The 22,281-nt window shown below is 46.6% G+C and overlaps 1 protein-coding gene across 3 annotated transcripts in view; it reads right to left on the bottom strand.

Moving 5' to 3' along the window:
- The window catches only part of ERBB4 (erb-b2 receptor tyrosine kinase 4), an 873,292-nt gene extending 853,385 nt beyond the window's left edge, over nt 1–19,907 (bottom strand). For 2 of the 3 annotated variants that reach the window (XM_082228042.1, XM_082228043.1), the window contains exon 1: nt 19,053–19,906. In XM_082228042.1, the coding sequence (XP_082084168.1) occupies nt 19,053–19,143 (91 nt within the window). In that variant the 5' untranslated portion in view covers nt 19,144–19,906. Of the gene's footprint in view, nt 1–19,052 lie in introns of all 3 variants that reach the window. The other variant, XM_082228041.1, reaches the window with a different exon arrangement.
- Between the last annotated feature and the right edge of the window lie 2,374 nt (nt 19,908–22,281).

Here is a 22,281-nt window from a genome sequence, read left to right as displayed (position 1 = left end):
GTTAAACAGTCACATATGTTGTTTTGTCATCCTGTGCAACTGCAGGGATTTGCTCAGCAATTGCTCTTCACCCTCTACACTTGGTTAACAGCCACCAAAGAACTACATCTACTGACCAATAATTTGTGCCCCAGAGTTAATAGCAAGTACAATTTTAGAGCGTTAAATGCATCACAAAGGACAGTAGTTACTAAAAATGGATGCTAGCAATTGAAAAGCATTTGATGTTCTATTGATATTTGCACTCAGTGCAGAAATTTATCTCCTAAAATAAAAGGATCTTTTATTTTTTCCTCTTTATAAAAGACATAAAAATAGCTCTGGACTCTCAGGATTGCCACAAATCCTCCATGCCCAGCCACCTATACTTCATTGATTACACTTTTATTACTTTCTGGTACAAAGCAATGAATAGAAATATCAACTTTTTAATTTGGCTTGGATTAAAAATGGTAAACTTTCCTTGCGAATGGCTGTCAAGAGAGGACCACATTCAAACTTGGGGAGACAGATCAAAACAAAGTAATTCCTCTGGAGAAATTGTGGCAATAATCAGTGGCTAGATATCACATTATTTTTACAGTGCAATCAGAGTATGTGATGCTTTACACAAGATTTAATAGCCCCCGTGCTGTATGAACCAGCTCCAGGCTTTTGGTGCTAATCTCTCCCTTCAGAATTAAAAACAGTTAAAACAGATTAGAGTCACAGGAACAGGGTGAGCCCCGGAAACACACATCCCAGATGTCAAAGGCTAGGACGAAGCAGCACATCTTTGGCATTTGCCAAAAGCTGCATAGGAAAGAAACCAGATTCCCTCTTTGGGGAGGGAATTCCGCAGCCTTTGGGCTGCCACAGAGAACAGCCTCTCCCAGGCCACCACCACAAAAAAGAAGCTTCCGAGAGGTAGAACTACAAAGTTCTACCACTGATCTTGATGCCTGGAAGGCTCTGTAGGGAAGCAGGGCACCCTTTCAGCTATCTGAGGCCCACGTTGTTTCAGGCACATATTGCAGAAGGAAAGATGGGGGGGGCACAATATGACCCCTGCTGCTGCCACTCAGACAGAGAGGGCAGGTGACAGTGGTTTCTGCTGAATGGAGGTTGGCAGCGAACCCTTGATTTCTGCCTGGCTGCAAGTTTAGCCTTTTTAAAAGGACATTTGAGCCTGAAGTGAACTTCTGGGAAGCATTCAGCACCACACTTTTCTGATCATTCTGTCAGCACATGCATTCCAGCTTGCCAGCCAGAATGACTCCCCCCCCCATCCTTCCCCTATGTGCTGCTCTGGGGGTTCTCTTGACTCTCCAGAGCAGATTTAGGGGAGGTGTGAGGGGCGTGCAGGGCAGCAGGAGGGAACCCCCATTGTGCTAGCAGGAGTCCTTGCTCTGGGTTCTACTAGTGTGTGTCGCAGTCTTGGGCTGCACAGCCATGAGTAAAGCCCAGTGGAGGGAGAGGCCAGCCAACCATTGAAGTCTCAGAGAGGCCTGGAAACAGAGTCCGTAAGCAAAGTCAGGTCTGGTCCTAAGGTCAGGCATATGGCAGATCATGTGGTCAGACAGTCCAGGGGTCAGAGAATCCGATGAGCGAAGAGCAAGAAACAGCAAGGTGAGCCAGAAATGACAAACATTGTTTCCAGCTACTGGCTGAGGCTGGAAACCCTGGTTAAGAAAGTTGGAGGCAGTTGTTTCTCATCAGTGCTTCCTCCTCTGAGTCCCTGAAGGCTAATCAGCAGCAGGTGGAGTCACTCCACCTCCTGCCTCTTCAGGCTGCTGTTCAGCAGGCAAAGCTGACTCCTGGTCCATGACACTGTGCCAGGCAAGCTGAATTCAGCCCAAAAGGTCTATGAGCCCTAGTCAATGTTCTCTGTCCATGAGCACAAGAGCCGCTAGCACTAGCTGATGGCAACCTTTAAAGGGTGAGCAACAAAAGAGTCCAATGCCACAACTGCAGTAGTGGGAAGCTTGTTGTGCAACAGTTGGTTCTTGTTGTGCAACAATCTTTGGCAATGCATTTGTGTTTTTCCGCATGCAACAATGTTCTGCCAGTGCAACAAGTGCATTGCTAAGCTATTTTAACTTCACACTGCATTGAATACAATCATATGATTAAATATACACACAGACCACAGAAGTTGCAGCTTATTGATAGACCCAATGCCTTGCGTATATAAACCTCTAGTTAAAGAGATGTATGTTTGTTCAGATTCAAAACATGAAATTGGACCATAAACTATTGTGTGGCATCAGGAATCTATAGACATCTTTGTATAAACTCCCCTCCCCCATTCATTTTGGAATCATTTATTTAGCATTCCAAACCATTTTCTTTCATTACTTGGCTAGTTAATTTTTTAATATACAATTCATGTGTTGCAAATGAGCCTATTATTTGATCAGCCACTTAGTACCTTTATTGAGATATTAAGTTTTTTAAAGTATGTAGTACATTATAGCAAATGTCAGAAACTTGGTGAAGGTTGTCATTTACTGGTAATTAACATTTTGAGAGGCAAGTGAGGGAAATCTATACTATCGTATTAAATACTATCATACTTTTATATACTAAACACACATCATTCCTCAACAATCCCACTCTGAGAAAGCCACTTGTTCAGACCCACTGCTAAGTGGGTAACTGCAGATGCACTGGATCTGGACCGCTGGGATGGGGGACTGAAGAGTTCCTCAGCCACAGCAGCAGCACCTGGCAGAACATGATCCCAAATTCTCTGGGTGCTGGATTCTGGTGTTGGTCACTCTCAGTTCACGAGAGGAGTCAGGCAGGAATCTTGCCTGTGCCCCCGGCAAAGTGAAAACAGAAGCACCACTGATAGCAGATGAAGACTTGGGTGAGGGCTTCTTCCATTCTAGAGGGAACCCAGCTCTTAAGAGGAATCCTCCACCTCAGCTGGCCACCTTGAACTCCATCCTATTGCCCTTGCCATCCTCAGACTCACTAACACTGCCTTCCAATGGACCCATGAAATCCTCTGCATGCACAGTGGAAATTGGAATGTTTCTGACATTACTCTCTAAATCTGGACAACAGATTTCTTTGTCATGTGAAACATATGCAGTGATGTGGCAGAAGACAGATACTACAGCAAAGATGGGGAACCTGAGACCCTCCAGATGCTGCTGGGCTACAGTTGCCATGGCTTTTGGCCATGTTGGCTGATGCTGATGAGAGGTGGAATCCAGATCCCCCTGGAAGGCCACGGAATACCCATCCCTGCAACGCCAGCAACTGAATGACTTTTCTGACTAACCTGTGCTAGGTCTTCACTTACCATCTCCATCTGAAAGGTTACATCCCAACAATGAGGGGACAGGACCTCAAGCTGAAAATCCCCATGAAATAAAGGTATGTATTTTGCATATCTCCAGTACTATGGTATAAAAAAGGATTTGTTTAAAATGTGGAATAGCAAGCAGCTGAGAGAGTCAGATTGAGTGAGGGAGTGGGGAATTAATGGCTTCAGGTTTACAGAAAGATCACAATCACAAAGCCAGTTGGACCCAACACAACCAAATCATTAGCAGCAAACTTTTCCATGCAAAGAGGAAATGATAGCACACATGATGAGAAACTCCTCATGCGCTAACGTGCCGTTTGACTAGGGTAAAAGATGCACATATCTCATTAACCAGAAAGTGAGCTGAAGGGATTGACATTCTGCTATGTCTTCATAACAGCCCTGACAGATGTAACTACGGATCTGACTTAATCACACACAGAAATGTGGCAAGTTTCGGCATGCGACACAGAAGAAAATGAGTGGATTCTGAACAAACAAGCATCAGAAGACGTCTAAATATCATCTGTAAGGGAATAACAAGCAAAAATAAACAGTGTAAATATCACTATTACTAGCATATTGTCATTTTTATCACTTTCACTGCAGTCAGTACAACTAGAAGCACCAGGAGGTGTGTTCAGGTCTTCACCCTCAAGCAATTATACCGTATTGGCCTGAATATAAGCCTCACCTTTCCCCCAAATTCTAACCGTGAAAAGTTAAAGTGTGGCTTATATTCGCAGCCAGGAGCGTGGGGCAAACAGCACCAGGAGTGCGGCAAAGCAGCGCCAGCCCTGTGTGTAGTCCCCCGCCCTCTCCTGCAAGGCCAGGGAGGGAGAGCGCGAGGAAGGGGAAAGGCCGCTGGCAACGCAGCAGAGCTCCCACCCACCCCCGCCGCCCCTCCCAGTATGCACTCTGCTTTCTGGTTTCCCACAGACATCTGGCTGGCCATTGTCAGAACAGGACGCTGAACTAGATACAGCAGGCTTTTCTTATGCGATTACATTATAATTTTGCAAGGGCAAGACCAGGGCCCTGCTTGCTAGTCCCTCCCCCACCTGTCTATGTTTTGGAATAATGTCTGAAGAAGGGGGGCTGCTGGACACCTGGAGACACGCTGTATGATTTAGAACAGGCATCTCCAGCCTTCGGCCCTCCAGATGTTTTGGACTACAATTCCCATTATCCCTGACCACTGGTCCTGTTAGCTAGGGATCATGGGAGTTGTAGGCCAAAACATCTGGCGGGCTGCAGGTTGGGGGTGCCTGATTTAGAACCCTGATTGCAGAGTGCTCTAAATCAGAAGGGGGAGTCCTGCACACAGAGAGCAGACTTCCCTCCTCAGGCTTTCCCTCAACAATGGGGCATAGTCAGCAGCATTATGATAGCAGGGCGAGGGCCACCTGTAGTAATATACAGTTACTGACTCACACATATGTGCATGAAATGGTTAAACTGACCCCTGAGCTCAAGTTACCAGAGTGGATATGGTTTTGCAGGGTCTCAGCAGCCTCTGCTTCCCCCACCCTTCTCTTTATTTTCTTGCTTCCTGGAGCAAGAAGGAGCCATGTGGTCAATTTCTTCTAGCTACAAGAAAAACCAAGTGAATTGAATATTTCCAAAAGGAGGATTTTACAGCCTACATCTTTGGTAACCCAATAACTGCACAATCCTTTTCACAAGCAAACCAACTATTTTTATTTTGAAGTTGTTTTGAACCTTTTTTTATCTTCATTTTACTGCTAGCAGATGGAGACTTACTTGCTTAATTTCTGGAAACTCTGTGAGTCAAAGATTCACTTATTTGCAAAGCTAAGTGTCTATGATTTATTCTAGCCTAAATATTTTTATGGGGAATGTTCGTTTAAAGGAGGAGGATGGCAGATATAAATCTAACCAAGTTTTTACGTACTTGGAGCAATCAGCATTGTACTACCTCTGCTACCAAAGAATAAGAATCTCTCTTCCAAATCTCTCTCTCCAACACCACTAAGTGCAACCCTGTTTTCTCCCTCACACAATTGAAATGGTAATTGTAATAGAGCTTCATTAGTAGGCAAAATAATTTCACTTAATTCAATGAGGTTGTGATCTCATAGGTGTGAATTCACTAACTGTCTACTTGTTTTAAAAAAAATCTTATTTTAATGTAGTTATGCCAGAAACTTGGCAGGACAAGATGTGGCCTGGAAACCTACTGACACAAACTTTAGGTATGAAATGGCTACTCCTGCCAGTCTACTGCTCACCTAGCGCTCCAGAGCTAAGCAGACACAAGAGGAGGAGGGTATTTGCACAGCATTAAATATTCAAAGTGCTTGAAGCGCATTATCCAGCTGTAATTCCTGTAACAACCCTATGTATGACAGTCATGATTATTCCCCATATTGCTGTATGAGGTTAAGAAATAGTGACTTGCCTAAGGCCGTCTAGTGAGTTGAGGCAAAAATTAAACCAGCAACGTCCTCATTCATCAGTCTCTTAGCCACTACACTATACCGACTGTGGCGATCCCACAGGGTCCCCGGACGTTTGACGGTCTATTGATCCCTGTGCCACCACTGTGCTCACTTCCCCGCTGCCACCAACCCGTTACTCTCGGGTACACACTGAGTCCAGACAGTTGTTAACTTTAAACAAGTTTATTTTATAAGCGTTATCAAGTTTATGGTTTCTCAGATAATTTTCTTGTCAGTTTCTTAACCTTAGTTTCTTTACCGGCCTATATATTCCTAATACCTTCTGACTGATTATCTCAACTATTTGACTGACTCCTCTTAACAGATTCTCTCACTCTCTCACATCAGACTAGCCCAACCCACAGACTTATCCTCCCTCTCTCTTCTCTAACCACTCTAACTCTAACTCCTCCCCTTGGGTTCCTATCAGTTAGTCATTTTACACTTAGTTAACCCTTTCCTTATGAACCCAGTATGATGTCACACACCTAGAGGGCAAACGCCACACCGACTCTCTCCTACTGGTGGGGAGACGCTCTGTTCCCAGATTGACATGGCATCCAGGGGCAACCACCCATCAAGCTCTGCGCGACCTTGGAAGAGACTAAGCTTTCACAGAAAAGTTGGGTGAAGATTATGAATTCACTGAACTTCCCTACTTAAAACCCTGTACAATATGCCTCCTTATTGGGGGGGGGGGGGTTTGATCGCTGCAGGGTGCCTACTGAGGATTTTGCCCAGACCCCCCTCCAACCCCTGATGCATTGTGGTTTTGTGTGAATACCTTACTAATAGTCTTCTCCTTTGCATCTCAGCCAAACCATAACCTAAAACATGAGCAGAACTTCCTTGGAATGCCAGCCTGGTTCAGGGAGAGTTACAGAATTGCCACATTTGAAGACCAATTAAGCAGCAGTCGGCAGGGGCCTGAGAAAAGACCCTATCTGTGTGTCAGCATCCAGGCTGTGGAGAACCTTGCCCCATGAGGCTCACCTGGTCCCCCCCTCTTTCTGTTTTCTGCTGGCTTTCTATTCCAGCTAGCTTCTGCCTTGCTAGGTCAGATAATGTTCTGATTTGAATATTGTTTTTGACCGTCATGCAGTAGCAGCGAGTATGATGGGCTAGAGCTGTGGAGTTATACTCCCAACTCCCCACAGCCGTGCTACAGCTTAACTGGAGAGCACTGGGGCAGGAGGGCAGCAATACGGATAAAAACAAATAAAATTCTTTAACCTGCAAGGAAAGTTTCCTCTTTTTTTCACAATATTGTCCAATTTGCTTTGTCAGTATTCTGAGAAATCCCTATTTTGGCATTAGAAGCAATCCTAGACAATAATGTGAAATTTACTCCCCTCCTCATCGGCTTGCAAATTTCTCACTTCTCCCCCCTCTTGACCCTTGCTAATTTAAATGGAATGGGGAAGCAGTGCTATGGCCTACAGTAGCCCCCAGTGGTGTGTCAGCCCTTCACCCCTTCCATCCCGGATAATTTGCGTGGAGTGTGGTAAGAGTATAACAGGGTCATGCTGGGGATCTCAAAGACCCTGACAAGGCCCTCTAGCTGCCATGGTTGAGGGTCCTGCCACAAGAGATTCATTATCTGCACAATATATCAAAGCACTCCACAATTATTAATGCGGTCTTCAAATCTACAGAGCACAATTTGGATTCAAGGTTGCCAGCACCACTCAAATGCTTACGCCGACTGCAAAATGGTATTCATGAATTATGTTGGCTGAATCCTCCAAAGCCTGTTTAAGTTCACGTGTAAGACAAATACATACTCCACTGAAAAGGCATTGTCCTTCCAAATTTGTAGCCAGTCAAACAGCTAAACGGTGGTGTCTACTTCAAAATTTAATTTGTGTTTATCCAGCTTTAAAAGTATTTACACAGTGGGAGCGATGAAAAAAATCCAAACAAACCATTATGGCCAGCCAAGTCAACAGCTTTCCTTTTATGCAGACTGACAGCAACATCAAGCAGCAACAGGCTTCCACAAATGGCTCTCCTTGCCACGTGTATTTGGGGCACGTAGATGGCAGAGGGGGAGAGTTGTCATACACATCCGTCACCAATTCATTTTCTGTGGATCAGGGCCTTCCATGTGTACACGCAGGCACAATATTGACCTCCCTTGACAATAACTAGTTTAATCCCTTCCTCTAAGACATACACAGGTGAAGTACTATGCACCTAAACATGTTCAAAATACTCCAGTACAGACTGTGCAATAACCCAGTTTCCTAGCAAGAATGCCTTTCCTCCAAACACCATTTACAATGAATAGATGAGAAGAAAAGCATCCATTAATTGCTCTCAGGGCTTCTTCTGCAGTTAAGCAGAGTTTAACTCCTATGTTCTGAAAACATAGTATGAAAAGAGGGTTTTTTCTTTAAAACAATTCATTGTCCAGTGGGTACACGGCAGCACTGGATTTAGGGCAGTGCAGGCAGTTCCCCCGCACAGGGTGCCAAGCTGAGGGGGCACAACACTGAGAAGTTCCATAACTGAGAAAGTCCATTTGGGGGCACCAAATTTTGGCCATGCACAGGGTTCTATATTATGAAAAATGACCAAAGTCTGCCCCTGGTGGAAGGTGTTTCCTGCCAATACCGTAACCCCATTTGCAAGTAGGGGAGACAGACAGGGGAAATGGCACAGCCCTCCCCCACAGGAGAATTACAAAGAGCATGAACTAAGTGCTTTCTTTTTTGCTTGAGAATGAGGGTCCTGATAGGGAAGACACCTCCAGACTGTTGCTGTTTTAGGGTGGGATTCTATCACATACAGTGGTGCCTCGCAAGACGAAAAGAATTCGTTGCGCGAGTCTTTTCGTCTTGTGATGTTTTTCGTCTTGCGAAGCACGGTCCGTCGCAACTGCACCTCTTCAAGCGGCTTTTTTTAAAAAAGTGCAAGACGTTTTCGTCTTGCGATGCAAGCCCATAGGGAAATTCGTCTAGCGAAGCATGCAAAACCGAAAAACCCTTTCGTCTAGCGAGCTTTTCGTCTTGCGAGGCATTCGTCTTGCGGGGCACCACTGTACCAGCAAATTCCAGTAATGCAATCAGAGTTGATTTGGAGATTTTGTGCAACAAACCTGCACTTCTTGCAATAAGGAAGGTGATGGGGAAATAGATGGTGAAATGTGGGTTACATTTGCTTGATGAATGCCATCCAATCTCCCTGCAAATGAATCAGGATGGAGGCTCAATAAAAACCCAAGTGAGGTATTTTCCCAGCCGCTTGCTAAATCCATCCCTTTCCACTCCAAATCTATTTAGCTTAAAATTACAGCCTCTGTGATTCCAGATACAGACTGTAGTTATGTGCGAATAAGCCACATTTAATTCTATGTGATAGAATTCTGAAATCAACCAGACATAAATGGGATTATGTACATTTATGATTGTGATCATAAATGGGATTGTGTACAATCCAGAAATTCCAGCATATTGGGACTTTAAATTCTCACTAGTTCATACTAATTATTTTTCTGAAGTGTTTACAAATCCATGGCGTTTCCTGTTGTCTCCTATAAACTTACTATGTAATTGTTGGTCTTCTTATTGAGAGGTTTATTTTATTCATCCATAGTTCCTGAATTAAGTCCTTCATATCAGAATTGTCTACCTCTTGAACTCTTTCTCCCAGTTTAGTTATGGCACTCTGTGCAAGTAAAGTAATGCAAGTTAATAGCTAGTGCCATATTCTGTTTGCATAAAGCAAATACAAGCAGACTGTGTGAATACTGGTCCCTAGGCAACAACAAACTTTTTACAGGACAATTAACTCTTTCCCAGTACATGGTCAAGTTACAGAATAATCAGTTCTTCACTGCCTGTCTTATGTGGTGCCTTTTGGAAACATAAATAATAAGCAATGTCGATGGGTGTCTACGGAGCTATTCAGGGAGTACCCTGGGAAGTGCAGTGCTACTATTATTATTTTATTAAATTTATTACTGATCCTACATCAGAAAGGCCCTGGGGGGAGGGGCATGTTACAGAAAAATAAAATACAGCATTAAAAACATATTTTTTAAAATTACGATCACAATTAGAGTGGGTCCGAAAGATAGACAGAGTCAATGGCCAGGATAAAGAGGCGTGTTTTCAGCATATGACAAACGCTGTACAGTGAAGGGGCCAGGTGCACCTCTGTTGTGAGGGAATTCCACAATTTAGGGACTACCACAGAGAATACTCTGCCCCGGACAGTTTTTCAGACACAGTATTTAGGGCTTTAAACACTAGTGTGAGCACCTTAAATAGTGTGTCCTTTCCCCTCCACCTCTCCCCCACCTCCTGGGCACTACAAGGCTTCTATTCCGGGCTGGTAAAAGCCCTGAACAAGCACATTCCTCGGGGGTGGCAATACGCCACATCATTTTGTTGCAAGTCCCACTTGTCATTTTGAAAACCAGTCTCTCCTTGTTAGCAAACCGAGCAACATATTTTGTTTTGCCTCATCTGATCTGTTCCCTCAGAGGGTTTTGTGCAACCTGAATCAAGCTGAAGGTGGGGGGAAAGTCTGACTCACCAGTTGCTATATTTTCTTTGTAGCTGCACACTGAAGGCTTGAAACCCGAGTTTCAAATAATCTCCTCCCCTTGCCAAGCCAAAGTATATATAGCCCAGTGACCACAGGGTAGAATGCAAAAGGCAGTTAGCCTTTAAATCCCACTTGTTTCAATGGGTCTGAAGCGCACTTGGATTGCACCCATCATTTGCTCAATGATCTCCTTGTTATCAGATCAAACATGTGACAACGCAAAAGGCCTGAGCAGCATGCAAGAGCGTTTCTTTCTCTAAAAGGAATCAGTGTCGACTGAGTGAACGATGACCCACAACAGCTTACCTGGTCCATACTCCCTCTTTAGATGAAACAATATTAGTTGGCAAGCTTTACTTTTTTGGATCTTGAAAATATGTACCAGTATTTATGAAACTCAAAGGAAAATGTCTATATGCTGATTCTTGGCAGACCAATACTCTAAATACAGCCATGGCTCTTAAAAAGAGTTCAAAAATAAATGTCAATATTTAATCACAAGTATCATTCAGGATATGACCATATTTGGAATACAGCTCCAAATGCAAGTATTTACAACATTAACACAAAAGCACTTGGATGTCATGTTTAGCTCCAGTCCAAAGAAAGGACATCAACTTGACAGAGAAAAAATTGCCGTGATGAAGCTGTGGCATGATGAATCTCTTGCCAAAAGGCCTCACTTGACAGAGAAAAGTCCTCTGAAGGAAACGTAGGCTGACCAATATATCAGATAAAGTTGTCTCCTTGTTATGGAAGGGGAAAGCACATACAAAAAATTAACTGCACTGTTTGACAGAGCAGCTGGATACTTCAAACTCTGCAGAGTTAACTTGGCTTTACTTATTCAACAGCTCTGTAGTTCTTGGATTTAAAATGGTGAAAGGGCTCAGCTGAAGCTGTAGAGGGACCAGCTTTCACAAAAGCTTTCTCCTGCTGTAATAATGGTCAGGGATTACCTTTTTTTAAAGGCAAAGGGAGGCGGTAACTATGTTTGCCCATTCAGAGGGAGAGCAGGAAGGACTGTCCTCACTCCAAACTCACTTCATGGTGTTTTCCTACTTAATGTGCAGTCTGCGTCCCAGGAAAATATAGTTTCAAAGATAAATATAGAACCAAAGGAGCTGCTGACTGATCTGCCAACAGCTCAACAAAAAAATGGGCAGGAACATTTGAGGAGCCCTCCACAGCATTTTGGTTGATTCCATCAGCTGCCCATCAACAGAGGAAGTATGGACCAAATTCCACAGTCTTCTTCTGGCAGGAGATGTTGCCCCTGAGGGCAGAAGAAGCACAAGGTGACTGTGAAGTGGGGAGCCTTGTGCATCATGGAGACTCCTGACATACCCTGGAACCTTCATTTCCCAGGAATTTCAGAACACCCCCCACCCACACAGGAGTAAACAACCTCACTTTTTCTTCTTCTTCTAGAGCCACAAGAGCAGAATATTGCAATTAACTGTTGCTGGTTCTCTCATACAAACTAGCCATTCTTGTAAGGTTTTCTTCAAAATGAAAATTTTCTCTAATCCAGTGGAAAATTCCTGTCCTGGTACTGAGATTACCATTTTGCCACTGTAGCTGTGCTTTTAGCAACTGCATGATGTGGAAAAGATAATGGTTATCACCATTTTCTGAAAATCTTCACATCAAACTGCTGTTAAAGCTAAAGGAGAGCAGGCTATGCCACTTTTTCAGGTTAACCAGTAAATCTATTCAGTGTTCCCAATGTTCTTGAAAAGTTAAAATTCAATTAGAATAAATAAAAAACAATATAATTTTCAAGTCTAATTGCTAAGCACTATTGTTCAGAACTGGGGTGGGGAATCCTTGGTCCTCCAGGTGTTATTAGGCTCCAACTCCCATCAACCCCAGCTATCATGCAACATCTGGAGGTCTGCAGATTCCCCTCTTCCAAATGTTTATCTTGTGAAGCCCAATTCCATACAGGGTAAGACACACCTGAGTTTGAGATCAGGCTGTTAATACACAAGGGGCTGCACAGTCTCTCTCTACTCTGATCCCCAGTTCTCATTTTACACATGGCAAACTCTTGCTATTATTTATTTATTATTAAATCTATATGCCACCTTTCATCACAAGATCTAAGGTGGTTCACAGAATAAAATGCAATATAAAAACCCAAGTAAATAAAACAAAAACAACAAAGCAATAGTCCCCCTTCCCACAGACACATTTAAAAGGCTGTGGGATATTAATCAGCCCAAAGCCGGGTTGAAGAGGAACATTTTCTCCTGGTGCCAAAAATATATATATAACGAAGACACCAGGCAATCCTCCATGGGAAGAGCATTCCACATACGGGGGACCACTGTAGAAAAGGCCCATTCTCGTCTTGCCACCCTCCAGACCTCTTGTGGAGGCACAAGATAATGAACACAGAGTCCAGGTCAGTTTATATGGGGAGAGGCCATCCTTGAGGTATTGCAGTCCTGAGCTGCAACGGGTGAAGAAGAATCTGAACCATGATCCAAATCAAACACTCTGATCACTGAAGTTTTCCTCCTTTAATACAGTCTTTGCATCAGCTGTTCACCATGGGCAAGTAACGGTTCTCTCCAGGCAAGCAGCTGGCACTGATCTGACTTCTTTGCAGCCCATCAGCACACTTAGGCAGGCTCATAATTCTGGTCCTGCTTATCTCCAAGGCAACACTAGTGGACTTCAGATCAGAGCTTACCGCAGGGGCTGGGGACCTTTTTTTCTGCTAGGGGCCACATGCTGGTGGCAGGCCAGGCCAGAGTTGGTGGTAAGAGGGGTCAAAGCCTGTTATGGGCATGGCTGGAGCCCAAAGCAAGCAGGCACTCATTTTCTCTCACTCTCTTTCTTCCTTTGCCTCTTTCTCCCTGCTGGAGAATGGACAAATCACTCTTGCTGGAAGTCTGGACTGATGGCTTGCAAAGGGCTTTTCTCCTCCTCCCATCATTCCGCCCATTTCAGGTTTCTCCCCACCCCACCCCTAATCACCCTCCAGACTTCTCTCACCTGCATGGAATTAGGCAACGTGAGCCCCTGAAGGTGAAGGTTCTCCCCTGCTGGACACACCATCCAACATATGCCACTGGCCAAATTCCACCATGATCATCTCCCGTGCAAGGTTCTCTGAAATGCATGGGAGAGGCATGGGTGCCCCTTATTTCCCCCCAAGGTGTACTGTTCTCCAGTTTAGGAGCCACCCGCTCTGAAACACTTCCGCTCAACTCTCACTGAGAACGTGAGGCGGCACCAGCAGTCATACAGAGCAAGGCTGCTTGTGGACTGCAGCTTAATACAGTGACCTCCTCTCAGAGGATGCATCCGTCATGAGATAATAGGTCGACCATGGATCAGCAAATGTTTACAATTAAAACACTTCTGTTTAACTAAAGTGTCTTTCTTCCCTCTGGAGCCAGGAGAAGCTATAAGAGATTGTGCCCAGGGGAGGCATCAGCATCCTGTTAAGGACCAATTCGGCCTTGGGAGTCAGTGTTCTAAAGAGCAAGTGACCCTGGATCGATGCCATTTTATTTTCTTTCAGGAATAAATCTGGGCAGCAGAATAGCTTTGTGATTGTCCACTCAGCCAGCCATGTCAGATTGATCAGAGATGGGTAAATAGAGAGCAGCTCAGGCTCCATCCACCATCCAGTTAAGCTGAAGGGTTTAGAATCAAGACAATCTAGTCAGTCGGACAAACACAGTGAAACCTAAAGGCAGCTAAGTATCAATGGATTCCAGAGTTGGACTACATCAGATTATGAAGGAAAGGGCTCCATTACTGTAAATTATTTTTTACATATTGTGATTTATTTATTTATGTTTAAAAAAAGGAAAAAATTGTGACATGCAGCTCGATACTATACTGATTTACCTGGAGCTAAATGAACACAGTGGGGCTTATTTCTAAGAAAACATGCAAAGGATTACATGCTTAAAGTCTAGGCGCTCTAGCAAAACTAGACGGCAGGTAAGGATCATTAACTCTAGTAACGGCAAAAAACAAAGACACCTAGAGAAGAAATAACACGGAGGGAAAGACTAGGCAACGACCGAACGAAAAGGAAAGACAGTTGATAAGGGGAAGGAAGGAAGGTTAGCCAGCAAGAAAAGAACAAGAGGCAAAACACAGAGGGAATAAGAAATGATATTTCAACTATGGCTAACAGAGAAGAAAGGCTTGTGCAAAAATAAGTAGAATTATTAATATCCTACAATTGCCAATGGAAAAAGCCTAACAGAAGGAAATACAAGAGGATCAGTTAACTAAAAATAGACAAAAGACCAAAGTAACATTCATGGACAAAAACAACAATTCAGTAGAATTGTAAAAAGAGGAAAACAGTACACACGAGAAAGAGTTTTCCTAAAACAATGATTTGAAGAATGAATATTCTGCTTCATTCTCAGTATGCCAGGAAGTGTCATGCTATAAGAACAGAACTGAAAGCCGCAGTATATGTAAATCAAAAGGCTAGCATTTGCCAAACTTTTTCACATCTTTGTCTGTTGAGATTTATCATGGCTTGTAACTGTTTACCTAAGCCAGGTTTAAACTCTTTTAGGCCCACTGGGAAAATGCAATAGATTGCAACTAATATAAATATCCCTATTTGGGCAGAATGGACCGAATATAATCAAGGCTATCTGTCATTTCTAGCTCACAGGAACCACATATGTATATAAAAACGGGAATTCTTTTAAAAAGAGGATCAAAGCCAACACAGCCCCCTTACTGCCTTGAAATTAAATAGAGCTTTTACTCTTGACTATATTTAGTCTCTCAGTTCCAATATGATTATCTGGCTTCTGGCTCACATGTAATCAGAACCTCACATTTATCTGGATTTAGTCAACCATGTTTGGAGACACCTTAAAATCGTGAAGGAAAAATAGCTGGCCTGTATGCCTTAGGCAGAGATCCAAATTAAACAATGCAACATAATGTGTGTGGACCAGAATGCCTGATCAAATCTGTCCAGCAGCACACAAAACAATCCCTTTACTATGTGTGGGAGGTTATGATGATGGTGCTAATTTTTAAAGAAAGGTGCTGCAGAGAAGCATGAGCGGTGAGATCTGCACTCGTAAACAACATGCAGCGTAATCCCACACGTCCAGTGTAGCTGGACCAAAAGGATTTATGCCAACATACAGCCAGATCCTAATCGTGTTAAAATATTTCAATGCGCTATAGTTTTCCTTAGGACAATTTACAACCTTAAAAGTTCCATTCAGTCCCAGCTCCATTCAGTCCATAAATATAATTCAAGAAACTAGGTAAGTTACTGGACCATCTCCCTTGATGGACAAGATTCTAACACCAATGAGAACCGGCCCCGTAAAAGGGCTTTCCTTTCCTCGCTGATTTTTGTCTATCTTATTCTCCAAGAACAGCAGGCTTAAATGTTTTGCTAATGGGTCTAAAAATAATGAAACATCCCAGTATGAAATGAGGCAGCATTCTTGGAACCTCCTCTTTTAAATAAATCTCATAGAGACTGGGGTTGTCCATATATTATTCAAGCAATAAAATTAACCAAACACACAGGGAGAATTTCTTGCGATTTCTTTGGAGAAAAGAACTCAAAACAAAATCTGTTTCCTTATTTTTTATTTATTTTTTGGTAGCGTACCAAAACAAAAAAATACAACCAGCAGCCTGAATTCCCATGCTGTTCGCATAGAGCAGTAAATAAGGTGCATCCCTCCCACTTCCTAAGGAATTAGCATTTCAAAAATACACCACTTTCCCCCCCTGAACTCCAAGCCGTGTCTAATAATGCAAGAAGCAGATTGTCTCCCCTCGTTTCCTTAATTTGTTTCATCTAAAAGCAATTCACTCAACATCTTGTCGCCCTCTGGCAGCTCAGTTTACTTATCCACACTTAATTTCTCATTTGGACCAAAACAAACTCCTCCAAACTGCTACTGGCTGAAGGGAAGGGAAGACAAGGAAAAAGAGCTCCCTGTGTAGATTTACCAGGGGATGATTAGCTGTACCTCTCCATCTCTCCACACACAAACATAGAGAGATTGAGGCAGGCGGTTGCTGCAGGGGGGTGGGCCCTGGACATGAAGGAATATTCCACTGGGAAAGTATCTTGTAAAAGCTCCACTGAAATGAATGGGAGATGTGTGAGACCCCTCCTGTTGTCAGTGGGGCTTGCTCAGGATGACTTTCCTAGAGATTTGCCTTAGGAGATCCCACAAGCACATGCATTGTCTTTGGCCCTGTCAATGTTTTGTGAGAGCAGGCAAGCTTCTGAGTAACACGGAACTATTCCTAAAGCATCTATTGTTTTCAGATGGCAGTCTCATCCTGCCATATTTATGTCTGTTTTGCTCTGAATGGAGCTGAGTAGTTTGCACTACTTCCATTCAGCACAAAGGAAATTTGATGGCACCTGAAACTTGTATAAAGTCATTGGTCCAGTAAAACAAAACATGTTCTTATCAGTTCTCTCTTTCTCTCCTACTGTCTCTCTTTCACATGCACACACAGACGTCTATATTGCATCTGTATCTTTGCCTTTGTCTTTGCCTTTCCCTAGCCAAGCAGTGGTGTTGCCATTTGCAAATGCCCACATCTTTGCTCCAGTCTCTTGCCCAAATGTTCCATCATTGAAAACCTGAGCAGCAGAAGGCTTGAAAAAGAAAAAAAAGCAGCACTTGCTACCAGTTACTCTAAAGCAACATAAAAACACAGGGATGCTCTCTTTAAGAGCATTGCAGAATAAAGTAGGTGTTTGGAGAGGGGGGAGGGAGGGGGGAGAAAGTTGCTGAGAAGAGAGGGAATCCCCCCAAAACAGCGAAACCCCAGAAGCTCAAACTAATAGCAAAAAATTGCTTTGGACCAAAACCATCAAGAGCCACAAAGCCCCTTCAAGAAAAATCCTCGACCCTATGAAACGCCCAGTCGAAAGAAATCTTTCTGCTTTGGGGCGGGGGGAATCAACAGTGCCTTCTGAACCCCCACCCCCAAGAACGAGGGGGATCAAAAGCAAGGGCGGAGCGAAGGAGACTAGATTCCTGCATTCATCTGGACATTTATGGCACGCTTATCTGGAGCCGCGGCTCCTCCAAAGGCGTCAAGAGTCAACAGCAAAACGTGCGTGGCAGCAACACCGTCTACACGCGAGAAAAGTCCATAGAATTCGGCCCAGCAAACAGCCCTGCGAGCGCAAGAGAAGCCAAGGAGGGCTAGCGGACAGTCACAGAACTGTAGAGTTGGAAGGGACACCGAGGGTCATCTAGTCCAACTCCCTGCAACGCAGGAATCTCAACTAAAGCTTCCATAGCAGATGCGCCCCCCCCCCGCTTCAAAACCTCCAATGAAGGCGAGTCCATCACCTTCCGAAGCTTTGTCTGTTTGTGTCACACCCTGGTGCCCAAAGGTCTAGATTTTTGGGAGCAGTAACTTATCCTAATTCGCCTCCTTCCTTGGAAGTAAACGCCAGTGAAATTCTCTGGACTCTTTACTACCAAGAAAACAAGATTCGTTGGGAGAAGCAGCTCCCGGCAGGAGAGATCGAAGTGTGTCCAACTTTGCGCTCAGATCCTGCCAGGCCCTCCCCGGAAAGCAAACCTGGCTGACCCTGCTCTCTCCCCACCCATCTGCGAGGGGTCATGCCTCTGGGTCAGTAAGAGAAGGACCCACAAGCCCGCCACCCAGAAAGGAGAAGCTCCTGCGCAGGAGATGAGAGGGCGGGAGGATCTCCTGTTCCAAGAGGCGCCCGGGGCGGCGAGCGGGGATACCCCAGCTGGAAAAGCCCCGATCTGTATTCAGTACCCGTTCCTCCAGGTGGCAGCTGCAAACAAGGGGGCTTCTTCTTCTCCCTCTCCCGGAGGACCCTTACACCGCACAAAGCAGGGCACCTCGGGCAGGATCCGCCCAAAGTTAAACCCTCACTCTCAGCTCCAGGGGAACGGAGGGGACGGGGCTCCTGGAAACCAACGGAGGCTGGGACCGGGTTGGATCGTGCCCCTTCGTTCGGGTGCCAAGAAGCCTCCCCGCCTCCCGGCTCTCCTCTCCAAGCCAACCGAGAGCCCGCCTTCCCGGACAACTCAGCGCCGTCCAGAAACCAGAAACGACCCCGTTCACCTCCGCAGCCCTGTCCGAGGGCAACCAGAACCGGTGGGCTGCTGTCCCGGCCCCAGCCCTCCCCGCCACACACCCCCTGGGACCGGATCATGGGCCACAAGCGAGAGGCACCTGCCAGCCTCGCGCATTTGCCAGAAGCGCCCTCCGCCGAGGGCTACGGAAGGACGGGAGCCGCCTTCTCCCTGGCGCCCGGCTCCAAGAGCTCGCTTGCTCCGGAGCCTCTGCTTGGAGTCCGAACCCGAGCCAAAGAGGCCCGCCTCGAACCAAATCGTTTCAGTGCGTTTTAAAAGAAAACCGGATCCTGTACCCCAAGCGCGCGCGCGCGCAAATAAAGCGCCCCAGAGGGAAGCAGGTGGCAGCGGCCCCTGGAAAGAAGCAAACCACCCCCTCAACTTGCTTTAGCTGCCGGTACCAAATCTCCCAGTTTGAAATATTATCCGGGGGTGTCCTTCTGGGCGCACGAAAAGCCGCTAAGATTTATTTATAGAGAGGGAGGGAAAGTCTGCCGATCTTCAGAGGACATGTAAAACGGGGAAAGGGAGGAACCTCGGCTGGATCGGCGCGCGGAAATGATCCAAAGCAACCCTAGAAAGAAGCAGAGCGAGAGCCGCGACCCGCGAGGCAGAAGCGGAGCGCACCTGACTGAGCAGCGCCGAGGCGGAAGGTGCCGGCGATCGCGAGGAAGCTGACCCAGCAGAGCACTCTTCGTGCCGCCGCCTCCTTCGTCATCGTCGAGCTTTGATCGTCTGCTGTTTTTTGGCAGGGACAAGGAAGAAGGAGACTCGGGAGGACGCTCTCCTGGGCTCCCCAATTACATGGTCGAGGCGGCGGCCTCGTCTCCCTCCGCTCAGCGCCCGCGATGCCAAGCGCGCAGCGTCCTCTCGGCTCGCCCTCGCGGAAGGCGCCCCCGCCAAGCCGAGGACGAGGGGAGCCCCTCTCAGGTGGCGCGGTCTTCTCTCCCGGCCGCCCCCTTTAAGCGCTGGGCATGGCCTGCTGCTCTGGACCGGAGGACCTTCCCAGAAGCCGCGACCCGCAACTCCCCAAAGTTGTTGCCACAGTTTGCAAAAGGGCAAAACAAGCCGAAAGCCAGAAGACCCCAAACGCCCCGGCGGGGCCAAGCTTCTCTTCCGCCGCTTCCTCGGAGTCCGCTTCTCCGCCGGCTCCTGGTCCACCCTCTGGCCGCCTTTCTTCGGCTCCCTTCCTCGATTCCCCGGGTGCTGAGCGGAGCGCGGAGAAACAGAGAGTGCGAGCGATCCTGGGCGGGGGGGGGGGGGTTGCTGCTGCTGCTGCTGCTTTGCTTTTAGTTTATTTCCCTGCCTCCCGCTTTCTCCCTCCAGTCCAGGAGCTGCTGTAGTAGTAAAACCTCGGCGCGTCGATTCCCATTGATTCCCAGGACTCCGGCTGCTACCCAGATTAACAATCCAGCCGGCCGAGCAAGCCACCCCCACCAGCCCCCAAAAATCCCCAACCCAGAAGGAGGAGGAGATGATAGGTTGGAGGAACTCAGCGCTGGCCCCGCCTCCTCGCTGCCTCTGAGAGGAGCAAGCCCCGCCCCCCGCCGCCCCCCCATGCTGGGATCAGCCGCTCCCCCCCCCCCGCCACCAAAATACCCGGGAAACACCTGTCAGGAGCGCGGGGCGCGCGGCTGCTGCGCGCAGGTTACCATGGAGCAAGGCGGAGGCAGCCACTGCCAGCGAGCGCCACAATGTGCCTTTTCAGGCCCGGGCAGGAGAGAAAAGCGGGTTTGTGTTGGGCTTTGCTCTTTAATGTGCCATTTCAGGCATTTCCTTGCGGATTTATTCCGCGCGGCTCCCTCGGCTTTGTTTTGCCGGCTCCCTCTCGGGACGCCGGATCCTTCCAGGCTTACTCGGAAGGAAGGCGCGCTTTGAATTCCAGTGGAACTTACTCCCGCACCCCGAATAAAAGTGTGCAGGGCAGAGGATCGCAGTCGCCGGGGGTGCATGTGTGTACTTACTAGAAGCATAGACAGGTGTGATTCCGGTAGCGCACACGCCCCGGTAAAAAGAGGTGCAGCTAGATCCGAATCTCCTTTCCTTTCTCTCTGACAATGAGAGCGCGCAAAGAAAGACTCGGAAATCGAACCACCCAAATCAAATCTGGGGTCTCTCCCTCCCTCTCTTTACCACCAGACATAGGAGGGAGGCGAGGACCCGTAGAGTTCAAGTCCGCGCCAAGGCATACAGCAGGCGGCGGCGGCGGCGGGGTCCGCTCGGTTGCGCGGGGGTGATTTCCCTTCCAGAGCGATTCCTCGCCGCGACGGCTCTGGGAAACTGAAAGGGAAAGTGAGCCGGGGCGGCGAGGCTCGACGGAGAGCGAGCGGAACTTTCTCCTCTTCCTGCAGACGGAGACGATCCGCCTCAACGTCAGGCTGCTGGTTCGCGGATGCCCCTCGGATGGAAAGCTGAGCGCAGAGACAGAGAGGAAAGGAGGATTTCGCAGACTCCGGTGACCGGCACCACCTCCCTGCCCCCCGCTCCATTTTTGGGGGGGTGGGGTGGGGTGGGGAGGTTTGGTGCGCAGAGCCCCAGCCAAGTCCTCAGGTCTGTACAGGAATATGCTCGCGTTTTCCTTTCATACCCACACCTTTTTGTTTTTGGTCCTGTCTGGTCTGTTTGTGGCGAGTGTATGAGTTGGAATGGAAGACTTTGCAAACGTGTATTGATATATGTGTTTGGGATGATGAGACAGTTGTTTCTTTCTTTATGCTGCTGTTTGGCAAATTATTTTTTTAAAATCATGGTTAAACTGTTTAAAATGAGGTTTCTTTCTTTCTCTGTTTTTGATAGCTCATAAAAAGCAAACCTTTCAGCGCAGGAATACTGGCCCTCCAGAGGTTGTTGGGCTACAGTTCCCATAATTCTTGTCCACCAGCCACCCTGACAGGGGCTGATGGGGTTTGAGGTCCAACAACACCTGAAGGGCCACCACTGAATTATGGGATACATGAACTGCCTCCTCAGCCTCCCTAAACAGCGCTTCTCTGTCCTACATCCTTTTAAATTGTGTGAAGACCACTGGACTCTTGTGGTACTTCTCTGTTGTATTTTTTTCTCCACTAGAAATGAGCATAAATCAAGATGGAAGTCCCAAATGTTGTTAATCCTCCAAAGCCAGATGTTGGATTGCAGATCCCATCACCCTGATCATTAGTCAGGATGGCTGGGGCTGGTGAGGGCTGCAATCCAGCAACACCTGCTTGCAGGGAAGCGCAGCAGCTCGGAGGCTGAGCACCTGCATTGCACACCAAAGGTCCCAGTTTCAATCCAGCATTTCCAGATAAGGCTAGGAGAGACCCCAGTCAGTCTGGGGAGATAGAACTGAGCTAGATGGAGCGATGGGTCTGATTTAGTAAAAGGCAGTTTCCTCACACCCGGAGATTTCCACCACTACTCTAAAAGGATACCAGCATCTGTGGTATTTGATTTGCAGTCAAATCTAGCAATGCCTATTCTTGTGAATTAGCATGTGAAGGGGTTAAGACCACAGAGCCACATTGATGATAGGCTGACTCAGACCATAGGAATGTACTTGGTAGAGAAGGTTCTATGGCCCGTGTACTGATGGGCAAGGCACTTGGGTAGTAGATAAGGTGTCACTCAGAGAGTAGTTGGTTTCCTTGATTCCCATTCTGCTTTAATTCTGTGGGTTCTTTATGCCAACCATTCTGTTCACATTGAGACCTTCTGCAATTAATTCAAGAGCTGCTACGTGAACAGTATGCTATACTATTTCTTTTCATTTTTAAGACTTCCCTCTCCTCTGCTGATGTGTATAAGTGATCATTGATGAAACGCAGCTTGAAGGAGCACATAGTCTCCTGGGCACACACAATTCAAAGAGCCCCAG

Source organism: Podarcis vaucheri, assembly GCF_965113315.1.
Source record: "Podarcis vaucheri genome assembly, chromosome: 1".
Taxonomy (NCBI): domain Eukaryota; kingdom Metazoa; phylum Chordata; class Lepidosauria; order Squamata; family Lacertidae; genus Podarcis; species Podarcis vaucheri.
The sequence above is the reverse complement of the archived record's forward strand: the minus strand, read 5'-3'. Positions and strand labels throughout refer to the sequence as shown.